General features: G+C 36.1%; 1 protein-coding gene across 2 annotated transcripts in view; it reads left to right on the top strand.

Moving 5' to 3' along the window:
* The window catches only part of USO1 (USO1 vesicle transport factor), a 71,883-nt gene extending 55,478 nt beyond the window's left edge, over nt 1-16,405 (top strand). For both annotated transcript variants that reach the window (XM_019720566.2, XM_019720581.2), the window contains 11 exons: nt 1,238-1,348; nt 1,776-1,894; nt 2,035-2,216; nt 2,496-2,617; nt 5,558-5,696; nt 6,627-6,790; nt 7,373-7,453; nt 11,560-11,658; nt 13,114-13,212; nt 14,637-14,852; nt 15,397-16,405. In XM_019720566.2, coding sequence (XP_019576125.1) covers nt 1,238-1,348; nt 1,776-1,894; nt 2,035-2,216; nt 2,496-2,617; nt 5,558-5,696; nt 6,627-6,790; nt 7,373-7,453; nt 11,560-11,658; nt 13,114-13,212; nt 14,637-14,852; nt 15,397-15,486 — 1,422 coding nt within the window. In that variant the 3' untranslated portion in view covers nt 15,487-16,405. The remainder of the gene's footprint in view (nt 1-1,237; nt 1,349-1,775; nt 1,895-2,034; nt 2,217-2,495; nt 2,618-5,557; nt 5,697-6,626; nt 6,791-7,372; nt 7,454-11,559; nt 11,659-13,113; nt 13,213-14,636; nt 14,853-15,396) is intronic.
* Nucleotides 16,406-20,210: the final 3,805 nt, after the last annotated feature.

Raw genomic sequence — 20,210 nt, 5'->3', positions numbered from 1 at the left:
GAAAAATCAATGAAACATTTGCATTTATGACTTGAGCAATTAGTTGTAAGTTCTCTACGGCACATAATCAATTGAAAATAACTTGATATTCTTTAACTTTTCAGTTTATTTGGGTAAATGAAGATATTGTAGGCTCAGTAATGACACAGAGGCAGGGAAAAAGTAAAAATAATGCATCATGTAAACTAAATTTATGCTAATTATTGCTTACTTGGTAAATCATTTGGAGAGGTCCAATTTGAATGGATTTAATTAAATATTAGATATACTTGAAAATAGACTATAGGAAGACCAAGATAGTTACATCAACATTCATGAAATTAGAACAGTGTGGGTGATACAAATATTTTAAAACACAGTAAGGGTTACATTAAATCCACTTCTGTCTAGATCTTTGAATAATTATGTTTTGATAATATCTGAAATTACTACCAAAGTGATACATTACCATGCTAATTTCCATTATTTTGTTTCAAACAAGTTTTGTTTTTCTTAATCAAAAATATAGGTTATATAATATAATATGGGCAGTGGCAATATTATCAGCTAAGACCATATCCCAAATAGGATATATAAATGTGTTGTATTAAAATTTAGGAAACTGTAATTTCAATGTTGTTTAACTATAATTGGCAGTAGTATAGTTAGTGATTTGGGGCACTTAGCTAAGTTAAATAAATCTTTTTTTCCTTCATTATGTTTGTGATTTCTCCTTATCTACCATTTGTCACTGAGTTTGTAACATGGTCTGTTTATTTTTGTATTAGAGAATATATTCTGTAATGGAATTTGACTAAATAATTCAGGAGATTATTTCTTTGTATTTGTCTCGATGTTTTTTTGAAGAAGATAGACTCTGTCCTTTTATCAGGAACTTGTTTTTTTAAAATTTTGATTGAATTGTAAAGTGGTTTAGGATTGATACATTTTTTAAAGCATCCACATCATACATTTCCTTCTTAGCTGACTAGGTTTTTCCACTAATAATATTTTAGATAACTTGATGTATGCTTATGAACATGAATCAATTCTAATTTCTGCTCTCTGTTCATTTTATGAAGTGCAGCCCATAGAGGACACAAAAATGCATTCTCTTGTTCAGTTTTTTAAATCTGGATCCCTGACATGTCTTTTATGAAAGGTTAAATATCGTTTTATGCAAACGGGGAGGAATCTTAGGGCAACTTTAAGTTTGAAAAAAAATAAAATGAGATTTCTGTCACCTTATCTGTTGCAGGGAAGCAAAATACAGACAAGAATTGGATTACTGATGTTGCTTTGTACCTGGCTAAGCAACTGTCCCATTGCAGTAACACATTTTCTTCACAATTCAGCCAATGTTCCTTTTGTATCCTTTGTATTGTAGTAAGATACATGTAAGTATTTATTATTTTTTTATTTCTTCCTCTCAATTAGAGATAGCTCTATGCAGCAAATATTTGAATTCTCTTTATTTGTGTTTGAACTTTTTAAACTGCTATGGTGGTACCACAGCACAGTCCAGCCTATCCTAGCTGGTACTTAACATGGCTGGCTGAAATTTAAAATTAAAAAAATAATAATAAAATAAAAATAAATTGTTAAGGTGGTAAAGGTGCTTGCTTAAGCTAGCTGTGTGTGTGTGTGGTTACGTACTATTTTTTGTGTTATGCTGGCTTGGACTATATATGGAATTTCTTCCAGAAACTTTTACATAAAATATATGTCAGATTCCAATTATAAAATAATGTACTCTAGATATAATGAACCATTAGTCTCCTTAACAAAAATTTCAGCTTACAGGACAAATTGCAGAAAACCTTGGAGAAGAAGAGCAGTTGGTCCAAGGCTTATGTGCCCTTCTGTTGGGCATTTCGATTTATTTCAATGATAACTCACTTGAGAACTACGTGAAGTAAGTAAAGGGAAAATATTAGGGTAAAAATGACTTGCTAATGTCATCAAGATATCATGATAAATTTTTTTCTGCCAAAGTATAATGCAGACCAAGCTTTCATGTTTTGTTTAAACATCTCAATATACTTGTCTCTGTAGAGAGAAACTAAAACAACTAATAGAGAAGAGGATTGGCAAAGAGAATTTCATAGAGAAACTAGGATTTATTAGCAAACATGAGTTGTATTCCAGAGCATCTCAGAAGCCCCAGCCCAACTTTCCCAGCCCAGAATACATGATATTTGATCATGAGTTTACGAAGCTGGTAAAAGAACTTGAAGGTAAGACAAGAACATTTATCTTGGTATTCATTAGAAAGTACCTATGAGTATATTGCATATGAATATTCTGGACACCTGCAGATTATATGCTAAGTCTAAAGTCAGGTTGTTTCCTAGGTCTTGGTCTGCAGCCCATTGACGGGCTTTTGGCATTCGATAAGATTGGAAGGATTATTTCTTATCTCATGCAAGTTAGGCCATATGTTTTTCCTGCTTAAGTCTTAATAAAATAGTATTTTAAGTGTTTAAAATACATTTTAAATAAGCTTTCTTTTATAGGTGTAATAACTAAGGCTATTTATAAGTCCAGTGAAGAAGATAAAAAAGAAGAAGAGGTGAAAAAAACACTAGAGCAGCATGACAGTATTGTGACTCACTACAAAAATGTGATTCGAGAGCAAGTATGTACTGATAAATTGTATACACTCTCTTGATACGTTTCTACTGTAGGGAAGACTTTTTCCTGGCATTTCAAATGCAAGAGGATACAGAAAGTAAAACTCACTATTTATTTTCCTAAATAATGAGCATCTGAGTATTCAACCAACTGAGAGCTTAATATGTTTTAAGCATTATACAGGATATTGTGGATAAAGACATGAATCAGACGTGTCCCTGTATCACAGTCTCATGGGGAGACAAACCTATAAATGGATTGTTGTGATACATGTATGGCTATTATAACATTTTAAGTCTAGCGATAATCAAAGCTTTATGGCAGCACTTGAGAGGCACCTAATTTAGCGAAGGAGGAGCAGGGCCTTGGAGAAAACAGAGAAGCCGAGTCCTAGAAGGATGACTAGGAGTAAGCGAGGCAAAAGGAGAGAGGAGAGAGGCAGGCGGTGTTACTGGCATGTACTCAGAACACTTGGTGGCTACATAAAGGACAAATTTGCGAGTCGAGGCTAGAGAGAAAGAGCCCAAGAAGGAGGTGGTTGTGGTGGGTGGCCTAGGGGAGGAAACTGGGAGCTGATGGTGACGATAATGAGGATGGCTGCTAGCTTTTGTTTACTGTGTTCTGGGTGCTCACTAAGCACATTGTAAACACTGTCTCATTTAACTTTCACAACATCTCTACAACAGTTAATATCTTCAGTCTAAACTAAATGAGGACTCTGAGACTTAGAAAATTTAAACTTATCCAGGGTCACTCACTGACTGGTGGAACGGAATTCACATACTCCTGTGTGTCACTGGGACTCTAAAGCTCATGCTGTGTGGTGTAAAGGCACAGACCTGAGAAATGTGGAAACCAAAGAAGTTGCAAGTGGCAGGACTGGTAATGATTCGATGCAGGTGTGAGGGAACAGAAAGGGTCAAATATGATGCTTAGATCTCTGTCTTGCACAGCTGAATAGATGATATTGAGTTAGAACGAGAGGGAGCTGATTTATTAGAGTGAGTAATGATGATTCAGTTGAAACTACATTTTCAAAACCATCAATTGACATTTTCTTTGCAGGATACCAGGGAATCTCCACACTTGCATTGTTTTAAGCACCTTAAATCTACCATTACATTCCTTCAAAATGTGTCCTGGTTTTTTTCTCTCATTTAAGTTCTTACCATGGTATATATGTTGATTGGAATCTTAGACAGTGCTGCACTATTATCTGGAAAATGAGATTGTTGATGTTAAAATTCCAGTGTCATAAAAACAGTACCTTGGTGGCAGCCCATGTGGGGCAGGTTGCACCCCCTTCCTGGCACAACCCCCAACCCCTGCTGCTTGTGCACAGCGTGAGGCAGGTGTGGCAAGTCAGAGTTTGGGTCAGGCCCTCTAAATGAGAACTGCTTATGTGTTCTTTTCTTCCCCACAATCTGTTTGTTGAGATTGAAATTCTAAGCAAGAATAAACATATAATGCCGTATTTCGCATTCAGTCTGAGTTTATGAGTTTATAAGCAAATCAGTAAATTAGGCTCATCATTGAATGATCAAATTGGAATTAAACTGCCCATGGATATTAGGATTTTCCATCTATATCTTAGCACAAATACAGAGTCATTTCCAGATGGTAAGTGTATTATCTTTAGAGCAATGGAAAATAAATATTTGGAGTGAGATGTTGCAGCCTACACATGGGGCTGATGAGTATGGATGATCTGGAAGAAGAAAAGAGTAATTTGACACAATTACTAAAATGACTCTTCTTTAGAAATTTTAATTTTAGTTGTAAAGATTTTGTAGGTTATTTGATGGACACTTGTCTTATTATGGAGACCACTTCTCGGACAGTGTAGATGCCTGACCACTGCACTGTACACCTGAAGCTGAATAATAATGAATGTCAACTATAATTTAATATACATGTAGTCACAGGATGTGGAGTACAGCATAAGGACTAGAGTCAGTGGAACTGTAACAGCTATGTACAATGTCAGAGGGGTAGCAGATTGGGGGCGGGGGGTTGTCACTTTGTGAGGGGTATAAATGTCTAACTATTACATTGTTTTGTACACCTAAAACTAATAATAAAAAAAGAAAAAAATGTTAATTTAAAATTTTCTCACCATTTAAAATGCTATTTGACAATTAGGCAACAAGCACCAAGAGCTATAAGATGTTTATATAAACTTTGAGAATCCATCCTAAGGAAATTCTCCATAATTCAAGAAAACAATTATATGGACCAAGATATTTATTGTAATGATGTATCTTGGTCCATATAATTTAGTAAAATGGAAAGCAACCTAATGTTGCTTTGGAATATATATATTGCATCTACTGATTGGATATTGAGCATTAAAAATTATGATTGTGAAAACTATGTGACAATATGGGGAAATTATGATTGAACATTAAGTAAAATGTCCAAAATGATATATGGACGATTATGACAAGTTTATAAAACTTGAATTAGAAAAAATTAGAATATATACAGAAATAGATCAAATTCCAACTAGGTGTATTAGTGTGGTGAGAGTTGGAAACTCTTTTTTCAGTCTTCTAAATGTTTTGGTACATGATTCTCTTTTATTGTTAAAAGTAATATAGATGTATGTGTATACACACATATACTAAATTTCTTACATGGTTTGGTGGACCATAAAAAGGAGTTTTTCAAATTGATCCTCCCCACCCCCAATAACTGCATGAGATTGCAGGATGTGCCATAGGACATATGAATGGGGTTTTACTTGAACCCCTACAGTTCTCCTGCATGTTAATTGGCCTTGGTGTATATACTAATGTATTACTGCTTAATTATTGAATGATTTTTGGAAGTGTTGAGTACTTTAAGATCCTAGCCCAAAATAATCTCTAATTTTTAATTTGTTCATCTTCTTAATGCTAATTTGTATGAATTTAAAACACTTGAATTATGTTTTGATTCACAGGATCTGCAACTTGATGACTTAAAGCAGCAGATTTCTACATTAAAATGTCAAAACGAACAGCTCCAGACAGCAGTCACACAGCAAGCATCTCAGATTCAGCAACACAAGGATCAGTATAATCTCCTTAAAGTACAGCTGGGTAAGTGTAGCTAACCCTCACTGTGAAGTGTTCCCAAGAGCTGGATGAAGTCAGATTATTCTTACAAACTAGTCTTTCTCTAACCTTAAATTAATCATTGTGACAAATGCGTAAATCAGAGTTTGAAGTCCAACCTCCTTGCTACCTGTTTGATTGTCTGATTCATTGGTTCTCACAGCCTTGGCTGCACAGTAGAATCTCCTGAGATTTTTTTTTTTTTTTTTTTTTTAATTGGGTCCAGGCATCAGCAATTACAAGCTCCTCTCCAGATGATCCTAATGTGTAGCCAGTTGAGAATGACTGGTCTAACCTTTCTATTTCCACATCTGCAAGATTGAGCTGATAATAACATCTGTGTCATCTGAGAATTAAATGAAATAATATGTATATATATATAGAAGTCTAGTTCAGGGCCTGGCAGGTGTTAAGAGCTCACATTCTTGTAAATAGTATCATTCTGTAGTGCTTATGATTGGAATGCCAGCTACTTAGAAGCATAGTTTATTTATATCAAGGTGACTAAAATTTTCAGGAAAAAAAATATTTGTTCCTTTTATGATAATAATTTGTCAGTTATTTTACTCCATATAGAAAGGTATTCGTTTGTGAAGACTTTTTTAAGGGATTTTATTTTCTCCTATATGAATTGACAGAATTGGAATTGAAACTACTGTAATTGTTCACCTTAGATCACCAAACCATGCAATGTAGTCTTAATAAGATTATGCTGCTTTTCCTCCCAGAGACCCTGAAAGTATCATCAATTCACTATTTTTATCACTACACTAATTTGCAAAGATGAAATATACTTACAAAAGTGCTGTCAAAATAAATTAAGGATATTATGTATTTACATTTGAATCTTCCGATTCAAAAAATGAAACAGTTAAGTTTTATGCTGGCTTCTCAAATGTTACGTCTGTCTAATAGGAAAAGACAATCAGCATCAAGGCTCCTACAGTGATGGGGCTCAAATGAACGGCATTCAACCAGAAGAAATTGGTAGGTTGCGAGAAGAGATAGAAGAATTAAAAAGTAATCGGGAACTTTTACAAAGCCAACTGGCTGAAAAGGACTTTTTGATTGAAAATTTGGTAAGTGAATGTTAAAAAATTACAAGTAAGAAATCAAGAGTAATTCTCATAATCCTGCTTGTTTATTTTTCTGGATCCCTTAAGCCAAAGCATCATATTAACATTTTAGAATATGAGCTGTGTCAGACTGTCAAAAGCTTCAGTGCTTCCTAGCTAATTGAATTTAAGCAATTTAGTTATCAACCTCTTTGAACTTGTTTCCTGATCTATAAAATGGTAGTTGTAATATCTGTTTCATTGTTGTGAGACTTAAATGAGATACTCTGTATAAAGCTCTTTTAATACATGTCAGTCACTCAATAAATACCTGCTTTTATGCTCTTTCTCCATATGATGTCAGATCACTGCTTAAATTTAATAAATTATTTGGTACGAGTATAATTTTATTAGCTATGGATAACTTGTAGACAGTATGTGCTATCTTGAAATTTTATCAAAATTTAAATGTTGGTATGAAATTTTTTAGTAAACATCTACAAGACAAAGCTTATATATGTTCTGTGTTGTTTTGTTTTTTGTTTTTTTTTTCCCTGTCTCTTTAGACTGAGTTTATTTCATAGTTTATTTCTATACTATTTGTAGAAATCATCCCAAACATCCCCTGGCACAAATGAAACAACAGCTTCAGCTAGAGATTCTGAACAAATTGCAGAATTAAAACAGGTAATTTTCCAGCTTGATTCAATTTCTGTTTTGTCTTGTTTTAATTATAATGGAATCACCACCCTGCAGTTCCATTAATCTCGAACTACTTTGTCAGGTGTAAGCAAATTTGATAGTGATGACAGCCATTTGAAAATCCAAAAGCTGTTTTTTAATCATACAGTAGTGGTATTTTGCTTTTTATTGTGTTTATTTTTTAATGGTATTCTTTTAACAGATCTCAGCATCTCACCCAGATTATTTGTATATCATCAGTGAACTAATAATTAGGAAAAATATAAATATATGTATAAGTGGCAAATATGAAGATATAAACTCTTACATTTAATTTTCATATACTTACTGACCATGATAACTGCTTGGTTAAATGTACTGGATGTTTAAACCTTTCTATCCAGAAGAATGTTGGTTTTCAGAATTGGAAAGAAAAAAAGCAGGAGGTAAACTTGAGTATATCTCAATTAGACAACTAGCTAAAAAGCAAAATAAACTTTTCCTACATGGTTAATTTATAATATTTATAAATTCCTATTATACTAGATAGTACAGATTTCTTTATCCAGTCAGAATTGAATGTGTTTTTTTAAATCACAGTTGACATACAATATTATGTTAGTTTCAGGTCTACAACATTGTGATTAGACATTTATATACCTTAGGAAGTGATGCCTCTGATAAGTCTAGTACCCACCTGACACCATACATCGTTATTACAATATTATTGACTATATTATATTCCCTTTACTATACTTTAAATCCCTATGACTGTTCTATAAGTGGCAAATTATACTTCTTAACCCTTTACCTTTTTCACTCAGACCACCCACCCCCAACCCTCCTCCCATCTGGCAATGATCAATTTGTTCTCTGTATCTGTGAGTTTGTTTCTGTTGTTTGTTTGTTTATTTTGTTTTTTAGATTCCACATATAAGTGAAATCATGCAGTATTTCACTTAAATTAATACTCTCTAGATCCATCCATGTTGTTGCAGATAGTGGGGTTAATTCTTTTTTATTACTGAGTAATATTCCCGTGTGTGTGTGTGTGTGTGTGTGTGTGTGTGTGTGTGTATCACATCTTCTCATCATCTTTATCCACTCATCTATCAGTGAACACTTTTCTATATCTTGGCTATTGTAGATAACACTGCAGTGAACATAGGGGTGTATATATCTTTTCAAATTGGTGTTTTGGATTTCTTCAGATAAATACACAGAAGTGGAATTCCTGGGTCATAAGGTAGTTCTATTTTTAATTTTTTGAGGAACCTCCAAACTGTTTTCCATAGTGGCTGCACCAATTTGCAATCCCAGCAACAGTGTATAAGGGTTCCCTTTTCTCCAGATCCTCTCCAACACTTGTTTGTTGATTTATTGATGATAGCCATTCTGACAGGTGTGAGGTGATATCTCATTGTGGGTTTTTTTTGCATTTCTCTGGTAATTAGTGACATTGAGCATCTTTTCATATGTCTATTGGCTGTCTGTATGTCCTCTTTGGAGAAGTGTCTATTGCGGTCCTCTGCCAATTTTTTAATTGGAGTGTTTGTTTTTTTCACATTAAGTTGTATGAGTTTATATATTTTGGATGTTAACCCCTCATCAGATGTATCATTGGCAAGTATCTTCTCCCATTTAGTAGGTCGTCTTTCTGTTTTATTGATGGTTCCCAGTACTGTGCAAAAATTTTAGTTTGATGTAGTCCCATTTTTTATTTTTTTGTTTGTTTCCCTTGCCTAAGGAGACGTAGCCAAAAAAATATTACTAAGAGCAATGTCAAAGAGTTTACTGCCTGTGTTTTCTTCTAGGAGTTTCATGGTTTGGGGTCTTACATTTAAGTCTTTAATCCATTTTGAGTTTATTCTTATGTATGGTATAAGGAAATGATCCAGTTTCATTCTTTTGCATGTATCAGTCCAGTTTTCCCAACACCATTTATTAAAGAGACTGTCTGTACCCTAGTGTATATTATTGCTTCCTTTGTCATAATTGACCATATAAACATGGGTTTTTTTTTTGGATCTCTGTTCTGTTTCATTGATCCATGTTTCTGTGTTTATGTTTATGCCAGTACCATGCTGTTTTGATTACTGTAGCCTTGTAGTATAGTTTGATACCAGGTAGCTTGATACCTCCAACTTTCTAAAGATTGCTTTGGCTACTCGGGGTCTTGTGCAGTTCCATGTAAATTTTAGGATTATTTGTTCTGTTTCAAAAATTCAATGTATTTGTTCAAGAAAAGAGCCAGAAAAGGAGAAAGAAACCATTTATATGTAGAATTAAATAATTCTAGTAATTGGAAGGAAAATCCTAGAAAAGTATCAAATTGTTCATTAGTATATTATCCCGAAGCAGGTCAGTTTTTTCCCTTTTTAAATTTTTTTCTTTCCTCTTTTCTTTATTTCTTCCTTCCTTTTTTTTTTTTTTTTTTTATAAAAGGAATGTATGTTTCTTTAAATGAGAGTAATACTAAAAGAAGTGAACAGCCTAACTAACCTAGGACTGACCTCCTTTCCCCCCACTAGCCAACAGGTCCTAGCTCACTGAGATGAGATAGGAATGAACACAGGGATACTTGTTTTGATAATTTCTACGAACCCCGAGGAGATTCTACAATCAAACATTGTTGTTTTTCTTTAATCATTTGTCACTAAGGATTTACTAGTCTCTAATATCTGTCCACAATGTTTTGTTTTTGTGAAGAAGATTAATATGTGTTTTGGTTTTACATCTCCCTACATCAGACCAGAACTGTATTAAAATTAAATAGAATTAAGTTATTAATATATAACTTTAGTTTGTAAATCCTAAGTAAAAATTTTTACTCTTTGTGTTTCCCAATGAAACTTGCATTAGATATTTTTATAGAAGAGAATTGCCTTTCATTTTTTACTTTCTACAATTTATTTTATTGATTTTAGATTGTTAAAAATAATATTTAAATGATAGTTTTGTTTTTATAGTATATAGTCAAATAGTGTATAAAAAGAAAACCAAAATGGTCCATAATCTCAATATCTACATAACTCATTTCAATAACAGCAAAAACAAAACAAAGAGGGATGGCCGGTTAGCTCAGTTGGTTGGAATGTGGTGCAGGTAGCACCAAGGTTGCTGGCTCGATCCCCACATGGGCCACTGTGAGCTGTGCCCTCCTTTAAAAAAAAAAAGGCAATCAAAGAAAAGCCACATGTGTATGTACATGATAGAAAGTTTTAAGAGAACAAAAGAGCTTTTTACATGACAGCATCCCATCCCTTACCCAGTGTGTCCACACTTTGCCAAATGTTGGAAAGATCACTCCTAGTTGAGAACCTCTATAATTGCTTTTCTTTTCCTGTACTATTTTTGGGGAAAGAGGGCAAGAAGGTTGGAAATTTCAGCATTAATAATATATAAACTTTCTATTAATTTCCCTGTTTTTACCCTGCTTTCTTCTGTTTGGTGGCCCCTAATCTCAAAATGTCCTATTTTGCCCTTTCCAAATAATAAATCTCTGTCTCCGGCCAGGCTAAGAGGAACAGTTGCATGATGCGTGAGATTGGGACAGGATCCCTGGTGTTTCTAACCAGACTTTTGACCAGCTCTGCTGTTTTCCACCCCATTTCTACCCACACTTCCAGAGATATCTGGCAGTACCAGTTCCCAAGCCTTTTGGTAGTTGGTGATGCATTGCAAGTCAGGTAGCAGCTTGGCTTTCTCAAAGGTCAACTTAGGTTTCAGCTTTCTCAAGTGTGCTGAGTTACCACCTTCATACTTTTTTTGAAATTCCCCAATTTTATTGTTCTTTTCTCTTCTCTTACTCGCTTTGTCCTGTGGGTTTCTCCCTTCCTTCCTCTTTCCCTTCCTCCCTTCTTTATAATGTCTTACATGGAATCTCAGAAGGATGCAGAGGTGAACATGTTTAATGAACGTGTTTAATTCTTCATCTTGAACCTGAAGTTCAAGAATAGTTCTTGAGGATTAGATTTTAAAATTTGAAAGTTGTGATTTTAGAGAGAAGGGCCAAGAAAAGAAATACTTTTTTTATTTCTTCTGTAAATAAACATTTTCTTGATTAAATTAATGCCTTTTAATGTTACAGCTCAACTATTTTTGTCTCTTAGGAAATGGCAACATTGAAGTCTCAGTTAATCTCACAATCTGTTGAGATCACCAAACTACAGACAGAAAAGCAGGAGCTGTTACAGAAAACAGAAGCATTTGTAAGTTAATTTTTCTTTTTCTTTTGAAAAGTAGTAAACCTCGGTTGAGATATTGTTTCTCAGCCACTATGGAAAAGAAGCAAGTTTTTCAGCTAGCACCTTCCCTTTAGGTTACTCACTAGCCAGAATTCTAGTCACATAGGTTCATTTTGGTGATATTTTGTATTTTATCCCATCTCTGTACCCTTCAGTCCAAGTTGGCAGGTTTGCTGTTGGTATAAAATTCTCAAAAACCTTGTTGGCAACCCAAACAATTCACGGACCCAAGCCTCCTGGGTCCTCCCTTGATAACCACTTCTCTGTTCCAGCTTCTGCTCACATGGTTGACTGGGTTCATGAGTAACATAACAACCTCTTTACAAATGGTTGTCTAGCCATACCCTAGATGTTTCACTAGCACACGTCTTGTCATTTATTGCACTCGGGATAGGCTGAGAATTTTCTAAACTTCAAGTTCTGATTCCCCATTGCTTAACAATACCTTCTTCAATTTATCTCCTATTATAGTTTTACTATAAGCAGCAAGGAGAAACCAGGAATATCCTCAGCTAAATATCCAAGTTCATCACCTACAAGTTCACTTTCCACAAAGCACTAGAACACAATTCAGCCCAGTTCTTTGCCACTTTTCTAACAAGAATCACCTCTCCTCCACTTTGCAATAATGTGTTCCTCGTTTCCATCTGAGACCTCACCTGTCTCATTTTTTTTCTACCAATATTCTGTTCATGACAAATACACGTTTTCACTCACATCATGGAAATTTTCTCTACAGCCCTCCTCATGCTGAGCTCTGGGATTGCCTTTATCACCCATATTTCTAGCAACAGTCTGCAAGGCAACTTAGGCTTCGTCTAACACGCACCTCACAACTCTTCTAGCCTCTACTAATTCCGAAGCCCTTTCCACATTTTTAAGTATTTGTTATATAAGCACCTTCCCAGTATTTTGTGGGAAAAAAGGTGGGGCAAAACTGAAAAACTGATTTAAGAATACTTCCTGTAGTACCTAAAGAAATACTTGCATTTCACCAATTAATGGCATTCAGCTCAATTTCCCTACCTGTCTCTCTGAGATATGATAGCGTCAACTTAACTTATAGGAGGAAAAGGCTTTTAAAAATATTCTCTGCTTATTAAATGCTACGTTATAGCTACCTTAGAGCTGTCTCATTGATTGCCCTCCGGGTCTGACCTTGATCCAGCTTACCCTGGCAGTCTTCAGCCTCTGATGAGATTTGATGCCACACCACTCCTGACTCAGCCTCCTACTTTACTGCAGGGGCAGCTCATCTTTCTAGGGAGTGCACTTTATTACATGTAAATATATAAGGGAATTATGTTTTCTGTTACTGGAAGTAAAATTTCAAAATAGCAAGAAAATTAAATCACCTTTGGGATTTCATATTGATCATAACTTTAAAGCAACTTTTTTCCCCCCAATTTCTACCTTCAGGCAAAATCAGTTCCTGTACCAGGAGAGAGTGAAACTGCAAAAACTACTGATGTAGAAGGAAGACTGGCGGCATTATTACAAGAGACTATAGAATTAAAGGTTGATCTTGGTGAAACGTTTATTTATTGCATATTAAATGAAATGAATTCCAGGAAATTTGATTTTATTTCATTTAATTTCTCAAATCCTTAGATTTGTGAAGAAAGCTAATGGGGTATAACATTATTTCACAAAACGTCCATCTCTAGGTTGATGACTCAGGATGGCACAAATGAAAATGTTTAATGCCTTTTCAAATAATGGTATTAAATTTGTAAAATAAGAATGTATATGAATGTACTTTGTAAGTAAAAGTCATTGAAAGTAGTTTCTCGTCACTCTCTAATCACAATAAGAAGCAAGGAATACAGATTTGGCTAAGACACAAGCCACATGTAGGCATTCCATAGGGCTAAGGAACACAGGCACATTAAGTCCTGCCAGCCTGTTGTGTGACAGAGAAGTCAGAATGAATAGCATGAAGAAAGGAATAGGGGAGTAGTTATTAAAAATAAAAGGCATGAAGGAAAAAATGGAAAAGGGAAGATAATGTGTGAGGGTTCCTTATGGATTGTGGTCAAATTATTTTTAAGCCATGGGTTTTATTTGAAGCTATTTTTCTTTCCCATTTAATTGTATGTATAAAGTTGGGATAAAATTAATTTTGAACTTGAGTTCTAATTCTGATGCTAACCAGACTTCTGCTATAAAATGTTTTGTGTGTTTATTTTTTCCTCTGATTATCTGAAATGATATTATCTCTTAGGATTTTTTTTTTTCCCCTTGGCTGTAGGCTTTTATTTTTTTATTTTTTTATTTTTTTTATTAGTTTCAGGTGCACCAAAGTAATACTTAGCCGTTTATCTTTTATATCCCTCACACTGTGTGAACCCCCCTCCCCCAATCCACTATCCCTCTGACATCGTACAGAACCATTACATTTCCACTGTCTCTATTCCTAAAGCTGTACTCGCTTCTTGTAAGTACATACTTAGGATTTTTTTGAGGGGTAACTAATTAAAACTTTCTTTGGATGTTGAACTCTGTTTTTCACAATAACCATGTCTGATGTGTAGCCTAACATACATTCTCATGTTGCTAGATGAGAGTGTGTATTTTGAACCTCCTATCCCCCCTTCCCTTACCCCCAAACTCTTCAGCTTGGACAAGTACAGTGATTTATCATAGAAAGAACCTATTTGTTAAAAACCCTAGGAGAGTGATTATTACCCTGTTTCCCCGAAAATAAGACCTAGCTGGACAATCAGCTCTAAGGCGTCCTTTGGAGCAAAAATTAATATAGGAGCTGGTCTGATATTATATTTATATTATATTATATAAGACCCGGTCTTATAGTAAAATAAAACTGGGTCTTATATTAATTTTTGCTCCAAAAGACACATTAGAGCTCATTGTCCGGCTAGGTCTTATTTTCAGGGAAACACGGTAATTTTAGATTAATGATTTTCACCTTTTTTTTCCAGAATGAAATTAAAGCTCTGTCTGAGGAGAGAACTGCTATTAAAGAGCAGCTGGACTCATCCAACAGTACCATCGCCACTTTGCAAAATGAGAGAAACAAGCTCGAGGGGGACATTACAGATTCTAAGAAAGAGCAGGATGATCTCTTGGTTCTGTTGGCTGATCAGGATCAGAAAATGCTTTCCTTAAAGAATAAACTCAAGGAACTTGGTCATCCAGTAAGATTGAAATCTTTCCAAAAATGATATACGTTATGTTCCATTCTAATGTATTTTTAAAACTTGTAGTGTAGCATGGAAATGCCATGCCTGCACGTCTGCACCTGTAATACGTAGATGTGTAGGTACATAGATGTGGTATTATTTATGCCGCCTTCACAATGTTCACTAAATCGACTTAAGATACAGATTAGGCGCAGTTTCCAGCATTTTTGTTAGCTGTTCTCTTTGGGGCTTTGAGCCTAGAGAATGAATTGATTTGATTGCTTCTGTCATAACAAGACTCAGCATCTAAATGTGCCATTCTGTTTTGCCATGTTTGGTTCAGGTTTGTGTGTAGAGAGGTATAGCCATCTGTCAGCAAGTTGTGTCTCATCTCATATTAAAAATGACAGGGAGCCTTGAGCATTGAGTCAAGGAAAGCAGAGGGCTTGTAATCTACTATGATTACTAGAATAAAGAATTTATCAATAGTATATATCACTGTGTAGTGAATGTGAAGTGAACAGATCTTGGTCATGTTAAACGTGTATGTTTCCTTTAGGTCGAAGAAGAGGATGAACTTGAATCCGGAGACCAAGATGATGAGGATGATGAAGATGAAGATGATGGCAAGGACCAAGATCATATCTAGCTTTAAAATCTCCAGGCAAGATGGAGATCATATTGTAACTTTGAACATAGAGTTTTAAGACAGTGCTTTGGTTTACCTCCACAGAAAATAAAATTTAGAAACCAAGTGAAAAACATTCACTAATAAGACTATTGTATTTTTTAAATGATGCCACCCATGTTGAAAACCCCCGAAACTCTAACTTTATGCAGAACACATATCTTTTTTGAAATTCATCTGAACTGTCCCAAAATATAATTTACAAAGAGTGTCAGATACCAAAAATATACCATTTTAAGGCATGTGGTGGCAGTGCTATTTGCCTTAGCTCATTGGTTTGTTTACGTAAGTTCTGTATTTGTCCATTATTTTCACTTTTCAGAGTTTGTGACTTTAAGTACTAACACATTTGATTTAATGTGTATCGGAATCATTGTTTCTGAATTCAGTATCAGAGTTCTTAGCTAGTGATTTCCTTTTAAAGATATGAAGTTTCTTAAAGGCAAGACGGCATGCCGGTGGTGGGGGATGATATAACGTCCTAAGATGAGTCCATAGGACAGTTTAGAATGGGAGCCTTGACACCGGTATGGCTGTGTCCTGTGCCTCCGTGAAGAAACAGAGGATACTGACAGTGATTGGGAGAGCCTTTCTGAGAAACTTTTGCAACAGTGTATTAGCATGTGGTTGGTTTTGGTTTCATTTTAAACTAAACATTAAAACAAATTACAAATTAACAGCTCATGCAACGCAGATTTAGTGTTGTTTATCATGAAACATATTATGTTCCTAGTTTGAAAAAGACCCAAACTATGATTTATATAATTTATTGGCATTTTTGCTGAATAGGTTTAAATCAGATAATAGATTTTTAAAAAGCAAATGAAGCAATGTGTCAAAAATTAATGTTTTCATAATAAAAATAGATATGTTCACTTAATCCCTGGTCATGGTTCCTTTTTTTTTTTCAGATTTTGAGACAAGTATTTTATTCCTAATAAAAGGTGACGTAAGTGGAAGTGGTGAGAAGAGTTCTCTTACTGAAAGTACATTGCTATAACTGAATGTTAAAAGCAGTCTTCTTCAGAACTAATAATTAGGATTTCATAAATTGGAGGGGGCTAATTGGAGCAGAAGCAGAAGAGGTTGGAGAAGGGTTTAGGTGTTTTTAAATTGAGCATTGGAATTTTTAGAATGATTTCCATTTAAACGAGTAGGTTTACTTAAATGCAAGACAGCAAAACTTGGAGGAAAATATATGTAAATCAAGTGCCTACTGGCTTCAGTCCACTAAGGGGCACAAACTTGTGAAAGAGGTGTCTTGCATGTCTTGAAAAGGGAGATGGCAACATGTTCCTGAGCAGCTGTGAACGCAGCACCCTGACCCTGCCCCTGGCCCACCACCCCTAACCACCGCCATCCTGACATGGCCCTTGCTGTCAGAGAACCACGTGACTCATACTGGACCAGCTCAGACTATGTGAAATTTTGCTAAAGTTGACACCACATAATGAACAACTGGTTGGTGACTTCAGGCTAATGTTATAAGGATAAAGAAAAATGGATCAGGAGTAAGAATCAGACTTCCATATGGTAATAGAATACCAAATATCTTCTGAAAGAAACATCTGTAAAATCAGGTAGTTTGCCAAAGCTCAGTCAGTCAGGCTGACCTGGAGTAGAGAGGACAGGAGGAGGCCTCGTACGTGCATAGTCCAGCCCGGACCCCAAAGCGGTGTCTTCCTAACTTTAGCCTGGATTGCTGCTGCAGCCTTCTAACATCCCTCTGCCTCCAGGCTGCTCCTTGACTCTCCACCTGTGGGGACAGAGCCCCAGAGAGTAGTTTACAGGCTCTTGGCCTCACGTGAAGGCATGCTGGCTCGGGTGGTGAATGGCCGTCGGCTGTGGCTGGTTAGCCAATTGGCCGCTGGTATAACTGCTGCGACTACGGAGGACTGCCGAGGATTGCTGAAGAGCCGAGCAGAGCCGAGGAGAGCGGAAGAGGAGAGCCGAGAGAGGAACAGAGGAGAGAGTGGAGAAGAGTCGTCGGTCAGTCGGTTGGCGGAAAAGCGGACGGCAGGTCACGCGTCCGGTGGGCCCAGCCTCCAGTGAGACCATAGTGGTATGACTCCCCTACCTATGGCTCCGTGGGTGTTCCTTTTCGGCCTCACCATATCCTGCGTTCTTGTGTGGGGAGCGGGAGCAGAAACCCCGCAGGCCGCCCCGCCTGAAAGATGGCGCGGCGAGAAGGCCTCTGCGCACGACAAATGGCGCAGCGAGCAGGGTCTCCTGCACGACACCACCCCAACCTCCCACCATGTTCACCACAGGAAGCTCTATAAAGTGCAAATAGAAAAGATTGCAGGGGCCTCCTCTTTTGAGTCCTTGGCCAGGTGGGTAAGACCCTTGGTGCTCTGCTGCTCTCGCTGTATCTGCCTTCACGTGGATTTTAGAACCATCCCAAGGTACTCACTGTTATGGTGTACAATCTGCTTTTTCATCTCGCACATGGTTCTGCACGTGCTCTTTCCTTCACCCATTTGTCAGCCCCCTCATTAAAGACTGTTTCCATGTATTAAGAGCTACTGTGTTTCCCCGAAAATTAGACCCAGCCGGACAATCAGCTCTAATGCATCTTTTGGAGCAAAAATTAATTATATAAGACCCAATCTTATATTAAATAAGACCCGGTCTAATTTATAGTAAAATAAGACCGGGTCTTATATGAATTTTTGCTCCAAAAGACGCATTAGAGCTGATAGTGCGGCGAGGTCTTATTTTCGGGGAAATGGTATAACAGCGGAGCAGTCATAAAACACAAAACATCCTTATGATTTGAAATTTTATTCAAGTAATTTACAACTCTAGCACCTCTGAAAAGAAAAGAATCTCCATCTGAAACTACTATAAAAGGTAAAGTAAGAGTTTTAAAGATTTTTAAAGATTTTCACATTTTAAAGATTTAAGTTACTAGTCTAAAATTGTGCTGATTAAAAAAACCCTGAAAATTAAAAGTTTTGTTGCAGCCAGGTAAGGGCCTCATAATGCTCATTAAAACCAAAACTCTACTGTAACCGCCAAATTCTTTAGTTCAATCAATGAGTATTGACTGAGTGTAGAATGTGCTGGGTGCTGCTGTAGGCAGTAGGCATCCAGCAGTGAATCCGACAAGAATCAGGTAAGTCCCTTCCCATAGGACTTGCTATGTCGATTCTGGAAAGGAGTTTGCATTTTATTCTGAGCTTGATGGGGACCCAGAGGGTGATTCCGTCAGATTTCTGTTTCAACCTCCCCACTCTATCGAGAATACCTGCTGGGAGGAGGCTGACAAAGCCAGGTAAGAGGCTGTTGCCATCGTCCAAGCAAAAGCAGATGTGGTTCAGACTACAAGGTAGGGGTAGAGGTAAATAAAGTGGTAGGATTTGGGATATGTTTTATAGGGAGAACTGAGAGAACTTGATGAATTGTGTGTGTGTGGGGAGTAGGAGCAAGAGACGTCAAGAGTGACTCCTGCGGAGAGGTGCTGCTGTTTTGCTGAGTTGATGAAGGAAGGATCAGGTTTGGGTGGTGATCTGGAGTTGTTTTCTGGTGTTTTGTTCTTTTTTTATTATTAAAGTTTATTGGGTGACAAGGTTAGTAAAGTTACATAGGTTTCAGGTGTATAATTCTGTATTACATTATATACCACATTGTGTGTTCACACCCACAGTCAGTTTGGAGTTGTGTTTTTAAAGCTTGCTAAATCTGAGACCCAAGTAGATACATTTATACATGCAGGCAGATGTATGTAGAATTTGGAGCTCACTAGGGCTGTAAACAATAGTATATAGATGGTATTTAAGTCCATCCAGCAGGATAAGTTCTTACAGGAAGTGAGTGTAGGGAGAAGGCATCCAAGAATTAATCCTTTGGGCAACTCTGTCTTTAGTGGTGGGGAAGGAAAATCTTAAGTAATTTTAAATGAACAATGAAATAATTTTATCCCGGAGCACATTTGAGCCTTGGAATTAAGTGGAAAACTGAGAAAGCTAGGACTTAAACTGATTTCCCACTGCGATTTTGGAAAATGAAAACGTAATTCTTTTCTAAACTACTTTAAATGAAACTATTCTATTGATGCAAGCTAGTCCTTTGCTAGTGAACCTAATTAAACCTGTTTTTTGAAAAATCTGCCCTGCTAACCAAATAGAAGATAAGTATCTGAAGAAAGGTTTGTTTACAATTACATTATATCATTTCAAAAGTTTTATAATGCAAGTTATTTTATCAAATTGCCCCATTTTCTCAAATTACCTGTTTTGTGGATTAGTGACTTGCTTCTCTGCCAGAAACTAAAGAGAAGTTATTCTTGCAATTTTTATATGTCTACAACTCAGAAACGAGGATTCGCTATAACCTTTCAAAATGAAAATTAAGCCAGAGGGAAAGCATTAAAGTGTGACATGTATCTATCTTAAAATGTGGTTTCCCTTCCTGCAAATTAACTCATTTTGTCTACACATAGGATTTTTCTATATTCACTCTAAGCAATAGTGACTAGTTTTGGTTTGAAAAAGCTGTATACATTGACCTTGCTACAATTATGTATTACTTTTGATTTTGCTAATTACATAAATATGAGACCACTTTGTAATTATTTTTTTTTCACCTATGAGAACATAGCATATGAGTCTCTAATACCTAGTTTGCTAGTCTTTTTCCAGCTCTGGCTTTTAATTCTAGATTTATTTAAATTATAATCTAAG

Source organism: Rhinolophus sinicus, linkage group LG02 (assembly GCF_036562045.2).
Source record: "Rhinolophus sinicus isolate RSC01 linkage group LG02, ASM3656204v1, whole genome shotgun sequence".
Lineage (NCBI taxonomy): Eukaryota > Metazoa > Chordata > Mammalia > Chiroptera > Rhinolophidae > Rhinolophus > Rhinolophus sinicus.
The sequence above is the reverse complement of the archived record's forward strand: the minus strand, read 5'-3'. Positions and strand labels throughout refer to the sequence as shown.